The sequence below is a fragment of the Antedon mediterranea genome, chromosome 5, assembly GCF_964355755.1.
Source record: "Antedon mediterranea chromosome 5, ecAntMedi1.1, whole genome shotgun sequence".
Lineage (NCBI taxonomy): Eukaryota > Metazoa > Echinodermata > Crinoidea > Comatulida > Antedonidae > Antedon > Antedon mediterranea.
The window spans coordinates 187,221-214,121 of record NC_092674.1 but is presented as its reverse complement, the minus strand read 5'-3'; the positions used below and the strand labels follow the sequence as shown (position 1 = coordinate 214,121).

The window sequence follows — 26,901 nt, the reverse complement described above, 5'->3', positions numbered from 1 at the left end:
TAACTAATTCAATGATTTAATAATACACTATATAAAATAATGTATTATTGATTCATATCTAATTACTAACTAATTCAATGATTTAATAAGACACTACATAAAATAATGTATTATTGATTCATATCTATCAATTACTAACTAATTCAATGATTTAATAATACACTATATAAAATAATGTATTATTGATTCATATCTATCAATTACTAACTAATTCAATGATTTAATAATACACTATATAAAATAATGTATTATTGATTGATATCTATCAATTACTAACTAATTCAATGATTTAATAATACACTATATAAAATAATGTATTATTGATTCATATCTATCAATTACTAACTAATTCAATGATTTAATAATACACTATATAAAATAATGTATTATTGATTCATATCTATCAATTACTTCCTCTTTATTCGCTTAATTTCAGTTTATCTAGTGGTTTATTAGAATAAGTAATAAACTTACTTTTCTGGCATAAAGAAATTACTTGGGAAACGATACCATTCTTTGCCGATGCATACATTAACTTGCTTATTTGCATGTAAGGTATGGACCTTTGGATTGTCTGCTGTCCTGTGTAATGATGGGTATATATCAAGTGGAGCATGGTAACCTAAAATGATACATATTAAATTCAATATTATTGGGAATACTTGCAATAATCAGGTATTACATAGTTTTAAGAAATAAAGGAAGTATTAAAATGTCATGGTTCAGTGCACATCTCAGCGCCTACCACCAGTATAGCAGACACTCTCAATAATAACATTGATTTCCGTACATACCATAGAACAAAGCAGCTGATCTGGATAAAGACGTTAAACTACATACCATAGAACAAAGCAGCTGATCTGGATAAAGACGTTAAACTACATACCATAGAACAAAGCAGCTGATCTGGATAAAGACGTTAAACTACATACCATAGAACAAAGCAGCTGATCTGGATAAAGACGTTAAACTACATACCATAGAACAAAGCAGCTGATCTGGATAAAGACGTTAAACTACATACCATAGAACAAAGCAGCTGATCTGGATAAAGACGTTAAACTGAATATAACAGCAATAGAAATGGCAATCCAATTTGATGAAATAGTGTAATGCTGTGGTTTATACCGACTGAATATCCAATGGTAGATTTTCTTTAAAATAATAAATAACAAATTATTTTTTACAGTATAAAATAAATATAATTTACTATTTATATTTACTTAATATATAGTTATTAAATTGAACAATAGATACGTACAAATCTGGCTATTTTTTTTTTTACCATATTTAATGAGGGTGATCTATCCAGCAATTGCTGATCATTAGGGACCCTCAGAAGTTCACAAGACAAACATGTACACAAGATGCTCTACATAAACAAAGTCTTATTACAAGTCTTTGGGAATGGAGTTGTAATTTTGTCCTTGTGACGGGACTTGAACCCAGGACCCTTGGAGTGGTAGTCAAGCATCATAACCACCAAGCCACAACTCCACTCTATTCTTTATTAAGAAAACTAAAGTTTGTGATTGCAAGTGCAAACTTGCTGTAAATTAGTTTGCTTACCTGGATAGCAGCAACACTACACCCAGCATTCAAACAGAATAATGGGTAAACAGGAAACAAAAATCGTTCTTCCTGTTAAAGAAAACAAAAACTATTCTAAGCAAACTAAACTGTATTAAACAATTAAGTCATTGTTTACTCTGCATGACCTTGTTATGATAATAATGATTCTTTCCTGTTGTTCTTCTCTAACAATATCATTAGAATTAAAATACTTTAATTAAATAATTAACTAATGAATAAACTAACAATAGTTTTAATTATTAGAAGTTAGTTTACAGAAAAATAAGATTGCTCCTTTTATATAGTGGGCATAACACAAGGAATGCAAATATAGAGGGCTCACTTTAAAAACCCAGTTACTAATGTGAAATAAGTTACCTTGTGTGGTCTTGTAAAAAACACAAGGATCCAAATGTACATAGACAGCAGACTTAACCAAGGTGGAAGTAACTGACGTGTCATATCCATCTTAGAATTCAGAAAGCTTTGAACTAAAATCTACAAAAGAGTTTTATACCAGTAGTTAAGTCAGATCTCTCATTTCAACCAAGTTTTTTGTAAATTTTAAGCACATTGGCAGACGTTATAGAAACTCTATTGAATATGATCACATGGAATTATTCTTCATGCTATAGATTGCTTTAAACATCAATCGAAAGTTCAACTTACTGTTAGTGGTAAAGCCACCAGAGCCAATGGTAATACAATATTAAAGTTCAACTTACTGTTAGTGGTAAAGCCACCAGAGCCAATGGTAATACAATATTAAAGTTCAACTTACTGTTAGTGGTAAAGCCTCCAGAGCCAATGGTAATACAATATTAAAGTTCAACTTACTGTTAGTGGTAAAGCCACCAGAGCCAATGGTAATACAATATTAAAGTTCAACTTACTGTTAGTGGTAAAGCCACCAGAGCCAATGGTAACACAATATTAAAGTTCAACTTACTGTTAGTGGTAAAGCCACCAGAGCCAATGGTAATACAATATTAAAGTTCAACTTACTGTTAGTGGTAAAGCCACCAGAGCCAATGGTAATACAATATTAAAGTTAAGAAATCCATTAATAAAGTAAAACGTCCAGGATTCAATACCTAACAAATATGAAAATAAAGTAATGATACATTAACTTACAATGAATGGAATCAAGTATAATAAACAAGTGACTGATTAGAAAGATTTTTGTTTTGATTTTGATTACAAGATTGGATTCTATTGACTAATTAATCTTAGGTACTTAAACTAGTTTGATTGATATTTGAAATCTAAAAATGCTTACCATATATATTTGGTCCATGCTCACTGAATACATTGTATAAAACAATATTTAGGGGAGCAATAACAAGTTTACCGTAGTAATATGAATCAATTAACACTTGAGGAACCTTTAAAACAAATTATTTCAGACTTTAAGATTTCAAAATCTTTTTGTAGTAATTTTAACAATAATAAAGAAAAGATTTGCAGGCTTTATCTAAAGTCAGAAAATTTTAAATTATAATGTAGATTAAATATGGTAAGTAACTTACTAGAATGAAACAAACAGCAATGACAGACCACTTGATAAAATCAAATACTTGTTTTTTCCGTAACAACAAATCGACCGCTATAGGTATACTAAGAAGCAAAACAGAAATGTTGATGCAATGAATCAACCGCTACAATAGGTATAAGAAGTAACACAAAACTTGTTCATATTGAGTATCACGGTGCTGACGTCACGACAGTGGGTGGCGCTGCGTGGTTGCTGGCGCAACCAAAAATGCGTTCAGCCTGCCTGAGTGACTCCAAGATCACCAATGGTTTGGAATAGGCTTATTGAAGTAGTCATTTTAAAACATAATAATTTTCAATAAAAACAAACTAAAATTTCAAAAGATCACTAAATATTTGTTTTTAATAATCTATTTATTCTTCAACTACAGTTTAAGTTAAAAAAAATCAAGCTAAGATACATAATTTGATAGAAATACAGATCTTTACAGTTTAGCAACCATGCAGCGCTCTCTATCGTTGTGACGTCACACCGTAATACTCTATACCAATCAGGAACTAATACAACACACCGTAATACTCTATACCAATCATGAACTAATACAACACACCGTAATACTCTATACCAATCAGGAACTAATACAACACACCGTAATACTCTATACCAATCATGAACTAATACAACACACCGTAATATTCTATACCAATCAGGAACTAATACAACACACCGTAATACTCTATACCAATCATGAACTAATACAACACACCGTAATACTCTATACCAATCATGAACTAATGCAACACACCGTAATACTCTATACCAATCATGAACTAATACAACACACCGTAATACTCTATACCAATCATGAACTAATACAACACACCGTAATAATCTATACCAATCATGAACTAATACAACACACCGTAATACTCTATACCAATCATGAACTAATACAACACACCGTAATACTCTATACCAATCAGGAACTAATACAACACACCGTAATACTCTATACCAATCATGAACTAATACAACACACCGTAATACTCTATACCAATCAGGAACTAATACAACACACCGTAATACTCTATACCAATCAGGAACTAATACAACACACCGTAATACTCTATACCAATCATGAACTAATAAAACACACCGTAATACTCTATACCAATCATGAACTAATACAACACACCGTAATACTCTATACCAATCAGGAACTAATACAACACACCGTAATACTCTATACCAATCATGAACTAATAAAACACACCGTAATACTCTATACCAATCATGAACTAATAAAACACACCGTAATACTCTATACCAATCATGAACTAATACAACACACCGTAATACTCTATACCAATCAGGAACTAATACAACACACCGTAATACTATATACCAATCAGGAACTAATACAACACACCGTAATACTCTATACCAATCAGGAACTAATACAACACACCGTAATACTCTATACCATTCAGGAACTAATACAACACACCGTAATACTCTATACCAATCATGAACTAATACAACACACCGTAATACTCTATACCAATCATGAACTAATACAACACACCGTAATACTCTATACCAATCATGAACTAATACAACACACCGTAATACTCTATACCAATCATGAACTAATAAAACACACCGTAATACTCTATACCAATCATGAACTAATACAACACACCGTAATACTCTATACCAATCAGGAACTAATAAAACACACCGTAATACTCTATACCAATCAGGAACTAATAAAACACACCGTAATACTCTATACCAATCAGGAACTAATAAAACACACCGTAATACTCTATACCAATCATGAACTAATGCAACACACCGTAATACTCTATACCAATCATGAACTAATACAACACACCGTAATACTCTATACCAATCATGAACTAATACAACACACCATAATACTCTATACCAATCAGGAACTAATACAACACACCGTAATTTTTTATTTTATTTTTTTTATTTTATTCAATTTCCAGGTAACATACAAAAATCATAAACAAGGTACGGCATCATTCAACAAAACAGAACAAAAGTACTATCAGCACCTGCGGGTAACCAAAAGTGGATCAGTTCAAAAGAACTGCACTGTCGAGTGGCTTTCCCAACTAATAGTACGAACAACGCAAAAGACATAAAAACACAGTGATAGTCTAGATGAATTCGATATCAGTAATACATTTTTTCAAATCCCTTCTAAACCCCCCAAAGTTAAACAGGACTTTGTTACGAACTTCATGCGGGATACATTCCCATATTCGAGGGAAATTAATAAACAGGGAGTATTTAAATGCATTAGTTCTAGCATACATGTGTTTAAAGGTGAGGGACTCTGGATACCGAGAATTAATTTTAAGGTATTCAAATATATCAAAATCAATTAAATTATGCAAACACTTAACTACAAAAATTATACTATGAAATTTCATTCTTTGAACCATATCTGGTAAATTTAGAATCTTAAGCCTGTCAGTGAAATCGCCTTCAACACACAATTTAGTAACCCGTCTTAATGACTTGTTAATAGCTATATTATGTTGTTTTTGATGTGGATCCCACACAGGAGCACCATATTCAATAACAGGTCGACATAGTGCATTGAAAAGTCGTAGTAAAATTTCGGTGTCATTGAAACCTACAAACCGTTTGATAAACCCAAGCATTCTCATAGATTTCATCGATACATCATTAACGTGAGCAGACCATGTTAAATCACGTGAGAAGTTAATACCAAGATATTTATGTGAATTAACAGCTTCAAGGGGATTGGATTCGATTGTATAAATAAAATGAGGGATATAATTACGTTTCCTAGTTATGTGCATGACTTTACACTTCTTTGCATTTAATTTCATTTTATTATCCTCACACCATTTGGAAATTTTACAAAGATCCTGTTGTAAGGTAAGTGCATCATGACGACTGAATACAGGTTTATAAATTACTGTATCGTCTGCATACTGCTTCATAACAGAAGAGGTATTTAGAGGTAGGTCATAAACAAAGAGATTAAATAATAGTAATACTCTATACCAATCATGAAGTAATACAACACACCGTAATACTCTATACCAATCATGAACTAATACAACACACCGTAATACTCTATACCAATCAGGAAGTAATACAACACACCGTAATACTCTATACCAATCATGAACTAATACAACACACCGTAATACTCTATACCAATCAGGAACTAATACAACACACCGTAATACTCTATACCAATCATGAAGTAATACAACACACCGTAATACTCTATACCAATCATGAACTAATACAACACACCGTAATACTCTATACCAATCAGGAAGTAATACAACACACCGTAATACTCTATACCAATCATGAACTAATACAACACACCGTAATACTCTATACCAATCAGGAACTAATACAACACACCGTAATACTCTATACCAATCATGAACTAATACAACACACCGTAATACTCTATACCAATCATGAACTAATACAACACACCGTAATACTCTATACCAATCATGAACTAATACAACACACCGTAATACTCTATACCAATCATGAACTAATGCAACACACCGTAATACTCTATACCAATCATGAACTAATACAACACACCGTAATACTCTATACCAATCATGAACTAATACAACACACCGTAATACTCTATACCAATCATGAACTAATGCAACACACCGTAATACTCTATACCAATCATGAAGTAATACAACACACCGTAATACTCTATACCAATCATGAACTAATACAACACACCGTAATACTCTATACCAATCATGAACTAATAAAACACACCGTAATACTCTATACCAATCAGGAACTAATACAACACACCGTAATACTATATACCAATCAGGAACTAATACAACACACCGTAATACTCTATACCAATCAGGAACTAATACAACACACCGTAATACTCTACTATACCATTCAGGAACTAATACAACACACCGTAATACTCTATACCAATCATGAACTAATACAACACACCGTAATACTCTATACCAATCATGAACTAATACAACACACCGTAATACTCTATACCAATCATGAACTAATAAAACACACCGTAATACTCTATACCAATCAGGAACTAATAAAACACACCGTAATACTCTATACCAATCATGAACTAATGCAACACACCGTAATATTCTATACCAATCATGAACTAATACAACACACCGTAATACTCTATACCAATCATGAACTAATACAACACACCGTAATACTCTATACCAATCAGGAACTAATACAACACACCGTAATACTCTATACCAATCATGAAGTAATACAACACACCGTAATACTCTATACCAATCATGAACTAATACAACACACCGTAATACTCTATACCAATCATGAACTAATAAAACACACCGTAATACTCTATACCAATCATGAACTAATACAACACACCGTAATAATCTATACCAATCATGAACTAATACAACACACCGTAATAATCTATACCAATCAGGAACTAATAAAACACACCGTAATACTCTATACCAATCAGGAAGTAATACAACACACCGTAATAATCTATTACCAATCATGAACTAATACAACACACCGTAATACTCTATACCAATCAGGAACTAATAAAACACACCGTAATACTCTATACCAATCAGGAACTAATAAAACACACCGTAATACTCTATACCAATCAGGAAGTAATACAACACACCGTAATACTCTATACCAATCAGGAAGTAATACAACACACCGTAATACTCTATACCAATCAGGAAGTAATACAACACACCGTAATACTCTATACCAATCATGAACTAATACAACACACCGTAATACTCTATACCATTCAGGAACTAATACAACACACCGTAATACTCTATACCAATCATGAACTAATACGTCACACCGTAATACTCTATACCAATCATGAACTAATACAACACACCGTAATACTCTATACCAATCATGAACTAATACAACACACCGTAATACTCTATACCAATCATGAACTAATACAACACACCGTAATACTCTATACCAATCAGGAACTAATACAACACACCGTAATACTCTATACCAATCAGGAACTAATACAACACACCGTAATACTCTATACCAATCAGGAACTAATACAACACACCGTAATACTCTATACCAATCAGGAACTAATACAACACACCGTAATACTCTATACCAATCATGAACTAATGCAACACACCGTAATACTCTATACCAATCAGGAACTAATACAACACACCGTAATACTCTATACCAATCATGAACTAATACAACACACCGTAATACTCTATACCAATCATGAACTAATGCAACACACCGTAATACTCTATACCAATCATGAACTAATACAACACACCGTAATACTCTATACCAATCATGAACTAATACAACACACCGTAATAGTAATACTCTATACCAATCATGAACTAATGCAACACACCGTAATACTCTATACCAATCATGAACTAATACAACACACCGTAATACTCTATACCAATCAGGAACTAATACAACACACCGTAATACTCTATACCAATCATGAACTAATACAACACACCGTAATACTCTATACCAATCAGGAACTAATAAAACACACCGTAATACTCTATACCAATCAGGAACTAATAAAACACACCGTAATACTCTATACCAATCATGAACTAATGCAACACACCGTAATACTCTATACCAATCATGAACTAATACAACACACCGTAATACTCTATACCAATCATGAACTAATACAACACACCGTAATACTCTATACCAATCATGAACTAATACAACACACCGTAATAATCTATACCAATCATGAACTAATACAACACACCGTAATAATCTATACCAATCAGGAACTAATAAAACACACCGTAATACTCTATTACCAATCAGGAAGTAATACAACACACCGTAATAATCTATACCAATCATGAACTAATACAACACACCGTAATACTCTATACCAATCAGGAACTAATAAAACACACCGTAATACTCTATACCAATCAGGAACTAATAAAACACACCGTAATACTCTATACCAATCAGGAAGTAATACAACACACCGTAATACTCTATACCAATCAGGAAGTAATACAACACACCGTAATACTCTATACCAATCATGAACTAATACAACACACCGTAATACTCTATACCATTCAGGAACTAATACAACACACCGTAATACTCTATACCAATCATGAACTAATACGTCACACCGTAATACTCTATACCAATCATGAACTAATAAAACACACCGTAATACTCTATACCAATCATGAACTAATACAACACACCGTAATACTCTATACCAATCAGGAACTAATACAACACACCGTAATACTCTATACCAATCATGAACTAATACAACACACCGTAATACTCTATACCAATCAGGAACTAATACAACACACCGTAATACTCTATACCAATCATGAACTAATACAACACACTGTAATACTCTATACCAATCATGAACTAATAAAACACACCGTAATACTCTATACCAATCATGAACTAATAAAACACACCGTAATACTCTATACCAATCATGAACTAATAAAACACACCGTAATACTCTATACCAATCATGAACTAATACAACACACCGTAATACTCTATACCAATCATGAACTAATAAAACACACCGTAATACTCTATACCAATCATGAACTAATACAACACACTGTAATACTCTATACCAATCAGGAACTAATACAACACACCGTAATACTCTATACCAATCATGAACTAATACAACACACCGTAATACTCTATACCAATCATGAACTAATACAACACACCGTAATACTCTATACCAATCATGAACTAATACAACACACCGTAATAATCTATACCAATCAGGAACTAATACAACACACTGTAATACTCTATACCAATCATGAACTAATACAACACACCGTAATACTCTATACCAATCATGAACTAATACAACACACCGTAATACTCTATACCAATCAGGAACTAATACAACACACCGTAATACTCTATACCAATCATGAACTAATACAACACACCGTAATACTCTATACCAATCATGAACTAATACAACACACCGTAATACTCTATACCAATCATGAACTAATACAACACACCGTAATAATCTATACCAATCAGGAACTAATACAACACACTGTAATACTCTATACCAATCATGAACTAATACAACACACCGTAATAATCTATACCAATCAGGAACTAATACAACACACCGTAATAATCTATACCAATCAGGAACTAATAAAACACACCGTAATACTCTATACCAATCAGCAAGTAATACAACACACCGTAATACTCTATACCAATCAGGAACTAATACAACACACCGTAATACTCTATACCATTCAGGAACTAATAAAACACACCGTAATACTCTATACCAATCAGCAAGTAATACAACACACCGTAATACTCTATACCAATCAGGAACTAATAAAACACACCGTAATACTCTATACCATTCAGGAACTAATACAACACACCGTAATACTCTATACCAATCATGAAGTAATACAACACACCGTAATACTCTATACCAATCATGAACTAATACAACACACCGTAATACTCTATACCAATCAGGAACTAATACAACACACCGTAATACTCTATACCAATCAGGAACTAATAAAACACACCGTAATACTCTATACCAATCAGCAAGTAATACAACACACCGTAATACTCTATACCAATCAGGAACTAATAAAACACACCGTAATACTCTATACCATTCAGGAACTAATACAACACACCGTAATAATCTATACCAATCAGGAACTAATAAAACACACCGTAATACTCTATACCAATCAGCAAGTAATACAACACACCGTAATACTCTATACCAATCAGGAACTAATAAAACACACCGTAATACTCTATACCATTCAGGAACTAATACAACACACCGTAATACTCTATACCAATCAGGAACTAATACAACACACCGTAATACTCTATACCAATCATGAACTAATACAACACACCGTAATACTCTATACCAATCATGAACTAATACAACACACCGTAATACTCTATACCAATCATGAACTAATACAACACACCGTAATACTCTATACCAATCATGAACTAATACAACACACCGTAATACTCTATACCAATCATGAACTAATACAACACACCGTAATAATCTATACCAATCAGGAACTAATACAACACACCGTAATACTCTATACCAATCATGAACTAATACAACACACCGTAATACTCTATACCAATCAGGAACTAATACAACACACCGTAATACTCTATACCAATCAGGAACTAATACAACACACCGTAATACTCTATACCAATCAGCAAGTAATACAACACACCATAATACTCTATACCAATCATGAACTAATACAACACACCGTAATACTCTATACCAATCAGGAACTAATACAACACACCGTAATAATCTATACCAATCATGAACTAATACAACACACCGTAATACTCTATACCAATCAGCAAGTAATACAACACACCGTAATACTCTATACCAATCATGAACTAATACAACACACCGTAATACTCTATACCAATCATGAACTAATACAACACACCGTAATAATCTATACCAATCATGAACTAATACAACACACCGTAATACTCTATACCAATCATGAACTAATACAACACACTGTAATAATCTATACCAATCAGCAAGTAATACAACACACCGTAATACTCTATACCAATCATGAACTAATACAACACACCGTAATACTCTATACCAATCAGGAACTAATAAAACACACCGTAATACTCTATACCATTCAGGAACTAATGCAACACACCGTAATACTAGGGATAACGATGTAAAATTAAAAGTTAATATTTTGCAAACAAATTATACATTGCCTGTTAGTATTTTGTATCAATATTATAATAAAGAAAGAATTATGAAAATATGACTTGTAGTTTTCGAAATATAGGGTTTAAAACATCGCCGAAAATGATCGTTTTTAGCCACGAATGATGTAAACAAATTGCGCCCCCAGTCGACAATTGTATGAACTAGTCATTTTTCGTAAAAATAATTATATAAAATCACGGTTTTAAGTAATATATTTTGTATATCAACATTGTAAAATTCAATCAAATATGATAGTACTTATTTATTATATAAAAAAGAGTGTTTATTTAACCTCATTCGAAGAATTTCAATGCATTATTTTCCCGTGTAATTGGACAGGCCTGACACCATGTGACTTCACGGCACTTGCGAGAAAATTATTCCGCTGTGTGTTGATTCGCGTCAACCAATCAAAGGGCGAGAATCCAAAATCGTTCAACCGTGAGACATGCGGAGCGGTCGAATGCGAAGGTTTGATTGGCTTGCGATGACATCATACCATAAAATGGCGTTTTTGTAGTTGAGCCTCTCGGAATTTTCCAAAAATTATTTTTAAAATGGACAAAACAGCTATTTTTCATGGTATATGGGCTGTTACTATGAACTATTCGAATTATATAGACCTCATATCGGGATAAAACTGTTTTTTTAGCACTTAAAATTAATATTTTTCTTAGTAACAAGCACATGGTGTGTGGAACTATATTATCTTGGTGTAGGAATAAAATACATTTTGAGGTCATAAGAGGCTCAACTACAAAAATAAGGTTGAAAATGGTAGGTCATTGAGCCTTCCGAGGGTTTCGTAGTAAACAAAAGCTATACGCGCTAGGCGATAACGATCTTTTAACCACTATATTAACATTTTTGGTTGAATGAAATGGAAATAAAAAATACTTGATCTTATAGAATAATAGGTAAATGAATATTTACTCAAAAGGATATTTTCATAATTAATTTATTTTCAGAATAATTACCTAATAAAAAGTGTTTACCAAAGTAAAAAAATACCGCGTCAATGACATTGCGCGCATAGTAACGTGCGCGCTGTTTAATCGTGGTAATGAAAATGGAGTCAGCTCTCGGTATCCCTAGTAATACTCTATACCAATCAGGAACTAATACAACACACCGTAATACTCTATACCAATCATGAACTAATACAACACACCGTAATACTCTATACCAATCATGAACTAATAAAACACACCGTAATACTCTATACCAATCATGAACTAATAAAACACACCGTAATACTCTATACCAATCAGGAACTAATACAACACACCGTAATACTCTATACCAATCAGCAAGTAATACAACACACCGTAATACTCTATACCAATCATGAACTAATACAACACACCGTAATACTCTATACCAATCATGAACTAATACAACACACCGTAATACTCTATACCAATCAGGAACTAATACAACACACCGTAATAATCTATACCAATCATGAACTAATACAACACACCGTAATACTCTATACCAATCATGAACTAATGCAACACACCGTAATACTCTATACCAATCAGGAACTAATACAACACACCGTAATACTCTATACCAATCATGAACTAATACAACACACTGTAATACTCTATACCAATCATGAACTAATACAACACACCATAATACTCTATACCAATCAGGAACTAATACAACACACCGTAATACTCTATACCAATCATGAACTAATACAACACACTGTAATACTCTATACCAATCATGAACTAATACAACACACTGTAATACTCTATACCATTCATGAACTAATGCAACACACCGTAATACTCTATACCAATCATGAACTAATACAACACACCGTAATACTCTATACCAATCATGAACTAATACAACACACTGTAATACTCTATACCAATCATGAACTAATACAACACACTGTAATACTCTATACCAATCATGAACTAATACAACACACTGTAATACTCTATACCAATCAGGAACTAATACAACACACTGTAATACTCTATACCAATCATGAACTAATACAACACACTGTAATACTCTATACCAATCATGAACTAATACAACACACTGTAATACTCTATACCAATCATGAACTAATACAACACACTGTAATACTCTATACCAATCATGAACTAATACAACACACTGTAATACTCTATACCAATCATGAACTAATACAACACACTGTAATACTCTATACCAATCATGAACTAATACAACACACTGTAATACTCTATACCAATCAGGAACTAATACAACACACTGTAATACTCTATACCAATCATGAACTAATACAACACACTGTAATACTCTATACCAATCATGAACTAATACAACACACTGTAATACTCTATACCAATCATGAACTAATACAACACACCATAATACTCTATACCAATCAGGAACTAATACAACACACCGTAATACTCTATACCAATCAGGAACTAATACAACACACCGTAATACTCTATACCAATCAGGAACTAATACAACACACCGTAATACTCTATACCAATCAGCAAGTAATACAACACACCGTAATACTCTATACCAATCATGAACTAATACAACACACCGTAATACTCTATACCAATCATGAACTAATACAACACACCGTAATACTCTATACCAATCAGGAACTAATACAACACACCGTAATAATCTATACCAATCATGAACTAATACAACACACCGTAATACTCTATACCAATCATGAACTAATGCAACACACCGTAATACTCTATACCAATCAGGAACTAATACAACACACCGTAATACTCTATACCAATCATGAACTAATACAACACACTGTAATACTCTATACCAATCATGAACTAATACAACACACCATAATACTCTATACCAATCAGGAACTAATACAACACACCGTAATACTCTATACCAATCATGAACTAATACAACACACTGTAATACTCTATACCAATCATGAACTAATACAACACACTGTAATACTCTATACCATTCATGAACTAATGCAACACACCGTAATACTCTATACCAATCATGAACTAATACAACACACCGTAATACTCTATACCAATCATGAACTAATACAACACACTGTAATACTCTATACCAATCATGAACTAATACAACACACTGTAATACTCTATACCAATCATGAACTAATACAACACACTGTAATACTCTATACCAATCAGGAACTAATACAACACACTGTAATACTCTATACCAATCATGAACTAATACAACACACTGTAATACTCTATACCAATCATGAACTAATACAACACACTGTAATACTCTATACCAATCATGAACTAATACAACACACTGTAATACTCTATACCAATCATGAACTAATACAACACACTGTAATACTCTATACCAATCATGAACTAATACAACACACTGTAATACTCTATACCAATCATGAACTAATACAACACACTGTAATACTCTATACCAATCAGGAACTAATACAACACACTGTAATACTCTATACCAATCATGAACTAATACAACACACTGTAATACTCTATACCAATCATGAACTAATACAACACACTGTAATACTCTATACCAATCATGAACTAATACAACACACCATAATACTCTATACCAATCAGGAACTAATACAACACACCGTAATACTCTATACCAATCAGGAACTAATACAACACACCGTAATACTCTATACCAATCAGGAACTAATACAACACACCGTAATACTCTATACCAATCATGAACTAATACAACACACCGTAATACTCTATACCAATCAGGAACTAATACAACACACTGTAATACTCTATACCAATCATGAACTAATACAACACACCGTAATACTCTATACCAATCATGAAGTAATACAACACACCATAATACTCTATACCAATCAGCAAGTAATACAACACACCGTAATACTCTATACCAATCATGAACTAATGCAACACACCGTAATAATCTATACCAATCAGGAACTAATACAACACACCGTAATACTCTATACCAATCATGAACTAATACAACACACCGTAATACTCTATACCAATCATGAACTAATACAACACACCGTAATACTCTATACCAATCAGGAACTAATACAACACACCGTAATACTCTATACCAATCAGGAACTAATACAACACACCGTAATACTCTATACCAATCAGCAAGTAATACAACACACCATAATACTCTATACCAATCAGGAACTAATGCAACACACCGTAATACTCTATACCAATCAGCAAGTAATACAACACACCGTAATACTCTATACCAATCATGAACTAATACAACACACCGTAATACTCTATACCAATCATGAACTAATACAACACACCGTAATACTCTATACCAATCAGCAAGTAATACAACACACCATAATACTCTATACCAATCAGCAAGTAATACAACACACCGTAATACTCTATACCAATCATGAACTAATACAACACACCGTAATACTCTATACCAATCAGGAACTAATAAAACACACCGTAATACTCTATACCAATCAGGAACTAATACAACACACCGTAATACTCTATACCAATCAGCAAGTAATACAACACACCGTAATACTCTATACCAATCATGAACTAATGCAACACACCGTAATACTCTATACCATTCAGGAACTAATACAACACACCGTAATACTCTATACCAATCAGGAACTAATACAACACACCGTAATACTCTATACCAATCAGCAAGTAATACAACACACCATAATACTCTATACCAATCAGCAAGTAATACAACACACCGTAATACTCTATACCAATCATGAACTAATACAACACACCGTAATACTCTATACCAATCAGGAACTAATACAACACACCGTAATACTCTATACCAATCAGCAAGTAATACAACACACCGTAATACTCTATACCAATCATGAACTAATAAAACACACCGTAATACTCTATACCAATCAGGAACTAATACAACACACCGTAATACTCTATACCAATCAGCAAGTAATACAACACACTGTAATACTCTATACCAATCATGAACTAATGCAACACACCGTAATACTCTATACCAATCATGAACTAATACAACACACCATAATACTCTATACCAATCAGGAACTAATACAACACACCGTAATAATCTATACCAATCATGAACTAATGCAACACACCGTAATACTCTATACCAATCAGCAAGTAATACAACACACCATAATACTCTATACCAATCAGCAAGTAATACAACACACCGTAATACTCTATACCAATCATGAACTAATACAACACACTGTAATACTCTATACCAATCAGGAACTAATACAACACACCGTAATACTCTATACCAATCATGAACTAATACAACACACCGTAATACTCTATACCAATCAGGAACTAATACAACACACCGTAATACTCTATACCAATCATGAACTAATACAACACACCGTAATACTCTATACCAATCATGAACTAATACAACACACCGTAATACTCTATACCAATCATGAACTAATACAACACACCGTAATACTCTATACCAATCAGGAACTAATGCAACACACCGTAATACTCTATACCAATCAGGAACTAATACAACACACCGTAATACTCTATACCAATCATGAACTAATACAACACACCGTAATACTCTATACCAATCAGGAACTAATGCAACACACCGTAATACTCTATACCAATCAGGAACTAATACAACACACCGTAATACTCTATACCAATCAGGAACTAATACAACACACCGTAATACTCTATACCAATCATGAACTAATGCAACACACCGTAATACTCTATACCAATCAGGAACTAATACAACACACCGTAATACTCTATACCAATCATGAACTAATACAACACACCGTAATACTCTATACCAATCAGGAACTAATACAACACACCGTAATACTCTATACCAATCAGGAACTAATAAAACACACCGTAATACTCTATACCATTCAGGAACTAATGCAACACACCGTAATACTCTATACCAATCAGGAACTAATACAACACACCGTAATACTCTATACCAATCATGAACTAATGCAACACACCGTAATACTCTATACCAATCATGAACTAATACAACACACCGTAATACTCTATACCAATCATGAACTAATACAACACACCGTAATACTCTATACCAATCATGAACTAATGCAACACACCGTAATACTCTATACCAATCATGAACTAATACAACACACCGTAATACTCTATACCATTCAGGAACTAATACAACACACCGTAATATTCTATACCAATCAGGAACTAATGCAACACACCGTAATACTCTATACCAATCAGGAACTAATACAACACACCGTAATACTCTATACCAATCAGGAACTAATACAACACACCGTAATACTCTATACCATTCAGGAACTAATACAACACACCGTAATACTCTATACCAATCATGAACTAATGCAACACACCGTAATACTCTATACCAATCATGAACTAATACAACACACCGTAATACTCTATACCATTCAGGAACTAATACAACACACCGTAATACTCTATACCAATCATGAACTAATACAACACACCGTAATACTCTATACCAATCAGGAAGTAATACAACACACCGTAATACTCTATACCAATCATGAACTAATACAACACACCGTAATACTCTATACCAATCATGAACTAATACAACACACCGTAATACTCTATACCAATCATGAACTAATACAACACACCGTAATACTCTATACCAATCAGGAACTAATAAAACACACCGTAATACTCTATACCATTCAGGAACTAATGCAACACACCGTAATACTCTATACCAATCAGGAACTAATACAACACACCGTAATACTCTATACCAATCATGAACTAATACAACACACCGTAATACTCTATACCATTCAGGAACTAATGCAACACACCGTAATACTCTATACCAATCAGGAACTAATACAACACACCGTAATACTCTATACCAATCAGGAACTAATGCAACACACCGTAATACTCTATACCAATCAGGAACTAATGCAACACACCGTAATACTCTATACCAATCAGGAACTAATGCAACACACCGTAATAATCTATACCAATCATGAACTAATACAACACACCGTAATACTCTATACCATTCAGGAACTAATACAACACACCGTAATACTCTATACCAATCATGAACTAATACAACACACCGTAATACTCTATACCAATCATGAACTAATACAACACACCATAATACCAATCATGAACTAACATTTCTTTTTAAAACTATAGAAATAATAAGCAATTTTACCCAATAATGCAAGCAAATGGCCAGCTGACAAATGTGCTCAATGCTGTTGCTAATATCGCAACCTAAAAAAGAAACAAGTAATAGTTCCTCAAATCATAGAGATATTATAGTGAATAGTTCACTATAATACAGTATCTCTATGCTTTTTTAAAATTTAATTGTAAATTAAAATGAGAAATCTTATAGCAAAATAGATTTTTGCTTACCGGAATATTGCCCAAAAACCATCCACCAATTGATATCATAGTCATATACATTGAGAAGCTACTAGGTATAAATGCTGAAAATGAAACATTGAGAAGCTACTAGGTATAAATGCTGAAAATGAAACATTGAGAAGCTACTAGGTATAAATGCTGAAAATAAAAACTATTACTCAATTTTGTTGTACAAGATATTTTTATTGTCACATGATCAACAAATTCATAGTAAAAATTATGAATTACAAAATATCTTTAACTTTCACTTCAAAGAAGAAGATAAGTAGTGTATTCTGTGTCTATGGTACCATATTATAGTAACCTTTGGGCCAATTACTCACATGAAGTTGCAGTGCCATTTTATGAATATTATAGAAAAACATTGTGAGAGATGGTACAAACAAACTAGAAAACTGGCCATCAGTACAGCTAACAATATTTGAGGCTCAACTTTTTGTGTGTGTATTTCAATGATGTTTTTGCTATTAAAATTATATGGCTTTTATATTGCTGAAATAAAGTTTATCATCAATATCAAATAATTAAATTAGAATTGAATAGGAACCTACCAGTACTTGAAATAAACATTCCCGTACTTAACAAAAGAAATAACAGAGCAAATCTGCCAATATTTGCACCAAATGCTTTACAAACACCCCTAAAATACAGACATTCCATAAACATATTAACAATTGAAAATAAAATGATACTTCCAAAATACATACATAAAATGGTTTTATTTAAAGCCTCATTTAAAGGGGTGAATAGTACATTATTATTTAAAGCCTCATTTAAAGGGGTGAATAGTACAACATTATTATTTAAAGCCTCATTTAAAGGGGTGAATAGTACAACATTATTATTTAAGGCCTCATTTAAAGGGGTGAATAGTACAACATTATTATTTAAAGCCTCATTTAAAGGGGTGAATAGTACAACATTATTATTTAAAGCCTCATTTAAAGGGGTGAATAGTACAACATTATTATTTAAAGCCTCATTTAAAGGGGTGAATAGTACAACATTATTATTTAAAGCCTCATTTAAAGGGGTGAATAGTACAACATTATTATTTAAAGCCTCATTTAAAGGGGTGAATAGTAGTAGTACAACATTATTATTTAAAGCCTCATTTAAAGGGGTGAATAGTACAACATTATTATTTAAAGCCTCATTTAAAGGGGTGAATAGTACAACATTATTATTTAAAGCCTCATTTAAAGGGGTGAATAGTACAACATTATTATTTAAAGCCTCATTTAAAGGGGTGAATAGTACAACATTATTATTTAAAGCCTCATTTAAAGGGGTGAATAGTACAGCATTATTATTTAAAGCCTCATTTAAAGGGGTGAATAGTACAACATTATTATTTAAAGCCTCATTTAAAGGGGTGAATAGTACAACATTATTATTTAAAGCCTCATTTAAAGGGGTGAATAGTACAACATTATTATTTAAAGCCTCATTTAAAGGGGTGAATAGTACAACATTATTATTTAAAGCCTCATTTAAAGGGGTGAATAGTACAGCATTATTATTTAAAGCCTCATTTAAAGGGGTGAATAGTACAACATTATTATTTAAAGCCTCATTATAGGGGTGAATAGTACAACATTATTATTTAAAGCCTCATTTAAAGGGGTGAATAGTACAACATTATTATTTAAAGCCTCATTTAAAGGGGTGAATAGTACAGCATTATTATTTAAAGCCTCATTTAAAGGGGTGTATAGTACAACATTATTATTTAAAGCCTCATTTAAAGGGGTGAATAGTACAACATTATTATTTAAAGCCTCATTTAAAGGGGTGAATAGTACAACATTATTATTTAAAGCCTCATTTAAAGGGGTGAATAGTACAGCATTATTATTTAAAGCCTCATTTAAAGGGGTGAATAGTACAACATTATTATTTAAAGCCTCATTATAGGGGTGAATAGTACAACATTATTATTTAAAGCCTCATTTAAAGGGGTGAATAGTACAACATTATTATTTAAAGCCTCATTTAAAGGGGTGAATAGTACAGCATTATTATTTAAAGCCTCATTTAAAGGGGTGAATAGTACAACATTATTATTTAAAGCCTCATTTAAAAGGGTGAATAGTACAACATTATTATTTAAAGCCTCATTTAAAGGCGTGAATAGTACAACATTATTATTTAAAGCCTCATTTAAAGGGGTGAATAGTACAGCATTATTATTTAAAGCCTCATTTAAAGGGGTGAATAGTACAACATTATTATTTAAAGCCTCATTTAAAGGGGTGAATAGTACAACATTATTATTTAAAGCCTCATTTAAAGGGGTGAATAGTACAGCATTATTTCACTGACTTTGATTATTTAATTTACTTCATTGTTTTTTAAAATTAATAGTTAACAATTCTTTTTTATTTATTTTGAACCAATTGAATGTTGAAATATAAAAAATATAATCCACTTACCGGTAAAAATACACCTCACACAATGCACAAATCATTCCCAAAACACATCGAATAAAATAAAATACTAAAACCTATTCAACAGAAACATAAAAAAGAGAAGAAAGTTACAATTCAAATATTTAGTATAAAAAAATAATAAAACCAGTTGACAATTTATAACTTATATAAACATTTGAATTTAATTACAATTACTTATAACCAAATATCTTGCTTAAAAGTTGTGATTTGCTTACCCTATTGGCTTGAAGTAAAAGTGAGTGCAGGTGTCCAGGTAAGGAATGTAGCAGAATGTATGCATATGATCTTATTGCATAAGTGGGTGAATATTCCCAGGTTTGGAAGCCTTTACCAAACAACACATAATGTAACTGTAATTATAATAGATACTATTTGTTAGTTATGCAATTATATAATATATGTACATCAATAGCAATTACTCAGAACTTCACCCATTCGATCATTATATAATATATGTACATCAATAGCAATTACTCAGAACTTCACCCATTCGATCATTATATAATATATGTACATCAATAGCAATTACTCAGAACTTCACCCATTCGATCATTATATAGTATATGTACATCAATAGCAATTACTCAGAACTTCACCCATTCGATCATTATATAATATATGTACATCAATAGCAATTACTCAGAACTTCACCCATTCGATCATTATATAATATATGTACATCAATAGCAATTACTCAGAACTTCACCCATTCGATCATTATATAGTATATGTACATCAATAGCAATTACTCAGAACTTCACCCATTCGATCATTATATAATATATGTACATCAATAGCAATTACTCAGAACTTCACCCATTCGATCATTATATAATATATGTACATCAATAGCAATTACTCAGAACTTCACCCATTCGATCATTATATAATATATGTACATCAATAGCAATTACTCAGAACTTCACCCATTCGATCATTATATAGTATATGTACATCAATAGCAATTACTCAGAACTTCACCCATTCGATCATTATATAGTATATGTACATCAATAGCATAGCAATTACTCAGAACTTCACCCATTCGATCATTATATAATATATGTACATCAATAGCAATTACTCAGAACTTCACCCATTCGATCATTATATAATATATGTACATCAATAGCAATTACTCAGAACTTCACCCATTCGGTCATTATATAATATATGTACATCAATAGCAATTACTCAGAACTTCACCCATTCGATCATTATATAATATATGTACATCAATAGCAATTACTCAGAACTTCACCCATTCGATCATTATATAATATATGTACATCAATAGCAATTACTCAGAACTTCACCCATTCGATCATTATATAATATATGTACATCAATAGCAATTACTCAGAACTTCACCCATTCGATCATTATATAATATATGTACATCAATAGCAATTACTCAGAACTTCACCCATTCGATCATTATATAATATATGTACATCAATAGCAATTACTCAGAACTTCACCCATTAGATCATTATATAGTATATGTACATCAATAGCAATTACTCAGAACTTCACCCATTCGATCATTATATAATATATGTACATCAATAGCAATTACTCAGAACTTCACCCATTCGATCATTTTAGATTTTTAAAATAATTATATTTTAATCAAATGATGGAAGGAGAAACAGTTTTAATATTATAAATAAAAAATGTTTAAATTAAATTATAGACAAAGATAGAAGTTATTAAAAGTTCCCGACTTACAGGTTCCCAGTAATTAAATGTTTCATCACAGTCAGTAATGTTGCTAAGTAAGGCTGCACAAAAGCGAGCTGACCAGAGCAGTTTGATGGCAGTAGATGGTTCAGGTGACCAACATTGAGTATTTCGTACTACAGGTTTCTCACTACGTAAAATAAATTGTTGCTTGCAGTCAATAAAAATCCTGATAATCCAGATTGACATCTATAATAATATGTCTAATTTGGTTGATAGTCAGCTCAATCAAAATGTATGGATCTTTTGAATTTCTTTTACTTTAGTTCTTGATTTGATAAATAGATAAGACAATTTTATTTATTTACTTTTTAATTCAATATCTTTGATAATGATTCAGTTCTATGTGATTTAAAAAGTAGTATTTACATGATTACATACTTATTTATTAAAATGTATCAAATAGCCCAAACAAGAGTGGCCCAACACACTGTACCTTACAATGGCAGCAGAAGTATTTTCAGCGTCTTTCTTTGGTACCTTTCGGCTTTTTACACTCTTCGTTTCTGACATAATGTTCTAACCTGTATAATAATAATAACAACTGTGAATGTAATAATATGAATGTAAAGTAGGTACAACCAAGGCAATCTAACAACAGCATGCTCAGCTCCGGAGATCAAAGGATGTATAATAATAATAATAATCTGTGAATGTAAAGTAGGTACAACCAAGGCAATCTAACAACAGCATGCTCAGCTCCGGAGATCAAAGGATGTATAATAATAATAATAATCTGTGAATGTAAAGTAGGTACAACCAAGGCAATCTAACAACAGCATGCTCAGCTCCGGAGATCAAAGGATGTATAATAATAATAATAATCTGTGAATGTAAAGTAGGTACAACCAAGGCAATCTAACAACAGCATGCTCAGCTCCGGAGATCAAAGGATGTATAATAATAATAATAATCTGTGAATGTAAAGTAGGTACAACCAAGGCAATCTAACAACAGCATGCTCAGCTCCGGAGATCAAAGGATGTATAATAATAATAATAATCTGTGAATGTAAAGTAGGTACAACCAAGGCAATCTAACAACAGCATGCTCAGCTCCGGAGATCAAAGGATGTATAATAATAATAATAATCTGTGAATGTAAAGTAGGTACAACCAAGGCAATCTTTCTTTCTTTATTTACCCATAAATATAAATTATAAACATTGTAATAATATACAAATAAAAATAATTATATCAAGGGAAGGGCTAAAAAATAGTTAAAACTAATCAAGTTCAGCCCCTAAACATTGAAGTATAAATAGTTATATAAATAAATTAGGGCTACTTGTCTAAAATAAAATTAATATACATAAACATTTTTTTTTTTTTTAAATACACTTTCTCTCAAATATATACAATATAATTAATTCTCTTATAAAATAAATAAATATCACTATACAAACAAATAGTATGTTTTCATTTCTTTTTTGAATTTGCTTTTTGTTAGAAACCTTAAATCATCCGGGATTTCATTCCAGAGCTTTGCACCAGAATACTTGATGGAATGTTGTCCTATGTTTGTTCTATATTTTGGTACATACAACTTTTCTCTAGTCTGAGACCTTGATGAATAACGAAAATTAATATACAAAAAATATTTAGGAGTTGTATCTGGAAATTTACCATGTAAACTATCATGAACAAATAAAGTAATTAAATACTGATGCTGCTGATAAATATTTAAAATTTTAAGTTCTTTGAATAATAATGATGTTGGTGCTAGTCTATCAGAATAAGTCAATGTGCGTATAATACGTTTTTGTGTTAAATATACTGGTTTTAAATGAGTTTTATAAGTGTTACCCCAAGCTTCTAACAACAGCATGCTCAGCTCCGGAGATCAAAGGATGTATAATAATAATAATCTGTGAATGTAAAGTAGGTACAACCAAGGCAATCTAACAACAGCATGCTCAGCTCCGGAGATCAAAGGATGTATAATAATAATAATAATCTGTGAATGTAAAGTAGGTACAACCAAGGCAATCTAACAACAGCATGCTCAGCTCCGGAGATCAAAGGATGTATAATAATAATAATAATCTGTGAATGTAAAGTAGGTACAACCAAGGCAATCTAACAACAGCATGCTCAGCTCCGGAGATCAAAGGATGTATAATAATAATAATAATCTGTGAATGTAAAGTAGGTACAACCAAGGCAATCTAACAACAGCATGCTCAGCTCCGGAGATCAAAAGATGTATAATAATAATAATAATCTGTGAATGTAAAGTAGGTACAACCAAGGCAATCTAACAACAGCATGCTCAGCTCCGGAGATCAAAGGATGTTTTTTTTTATCAACTAAGGACTGATTAGTTTCTATATCTTGGCAAGGCAATCTCAGTGTCCTGGTGTTAGATTGTCTGCAGCCTTGATACAACTGTCTTTCAGATAGATGATGATGGTTTTATATAAAATTATAACAAAACAAGTTATTTTTTACATAAAAAACATTTATTATTTTGTATTATGATTTTCATTATCTTTTAATTATAATGTAGGCCTACCCCACTGGAAGCTAAAAGCTTTAAAATGTGGGGTCCAGGCATATATATTAAAAAATAAGGTAAGGTACACATTTTACTTAACAAATGCAGTTGTTGTTTAACTTAAGACAGATATATTATTAACTTAAACAATAATAGTAGAAACAAGGTATTCATATAATTTGAACTTAAAAGAAGATATAAAATTAATAATTTTGAGTTCATCTGGTAAAGAATTCCATATTTTTGGTCCTTGAAAAGTTATATCATGCTTGCCAACCTCCGTATTAAAACAATCATAAGCATAATCTAATTTATTTCTGGTATTATAATTATGAACTGAACTAAAAGTTTGAAAATAAGTATCAAAAATTCTGGGCAGTTGATTATGTTTGAATTTAAACATAAATAAAGCAACATTTTTTGTAAGTAAGTCGTAAATATTAAGTGTATTAGACAAGACAAAAAGGGGAGCTGAATTGTGGAGGTTATAGTACATTATAAACTGATCTTAAAGCTCTTTTTTGCAAAATATAAATACGTCGGTTTAATTAATTTTTTAAGTAAAACCCCAAACTGTTACACCATAAATTAAATGTGGCAAAAAAAGTGATTTATAAATTAATAGTAAAACAGGGAGGAAGGCAAGGCAAGTTTAAGTTTAATATTGAGGACACCGACCACTCTTGATAGTTTTAATGAAATTGAATT

At 31.9% G+C, this 26,901-nt stretch overlaps 1 protein-coding gene across 1 annotated transcript in view; it reads right to left on the bottom strand.

Moving 5' to 3' along the window:
* LOC140049265 (alpha-1,2-mannosyltransferase ALG9-like) overlaps window positions 1-26,901 on the bottom strand; it is a 29,444-nt gene that overhangs the window by 1,822 nt on the left and 721 nt on the right. Inside the window, exons 2-15 of the mRNA XM_072094108.1 lie at window positions 24,134-24,221; window positions 23,686-23,827; window positions 22,170-22,304; window positions 21,937-22,007; window positions 20,053-20,141; window positions 19,490-19,563; window positions 19,284-19,345; window positions 3,102-3,189; window positions 2,852-2,957; window positions 2,578-2,666; window positions 1,951-2,070; window positions 1,570-1,641; window positions 1,025-1,154; window positions 475-622 (exon numbers count right to left, since the gene is read on the bottom strand). Of these exons, the coding sequence (XP_071950209.1) occupies window positions 475-622; window positions 1,025-1,154; window positions 1,570-1,641; window positions 1,951-2,070; window positions 2,578-2,666; window positions 2,852-2,957; window positions 3,102-3,189; window positions 19,284-19,345; window positions 19,490-19,563; window positions 20,053-20,141; window positions 21,937-22,007; window positions 22,170-22,304; window positions 23,686-23,827; window positions 24,134-24,210 (1,403 nt within the window). The 5' untranslated portion in view covers window positions 24,211-24,221. The remainder of the gene's footprint in view (window positions 1-474; window positions 623-1,024; window positions 1,155-1,569; window positions 1,642-1,950; window positions 2,071-2,577; window positions 2,667-2,851; window positions 2,958-3,101; window positions 3,190-19,283; window positions 19,346-19,489; window positions 19,564-20,052; window positions 20,142-21,936; window positions 22,008-22,169; window positions 22,305-23,685; window positions 23,828-24,133; window positions 24,222-26,901) is intronic.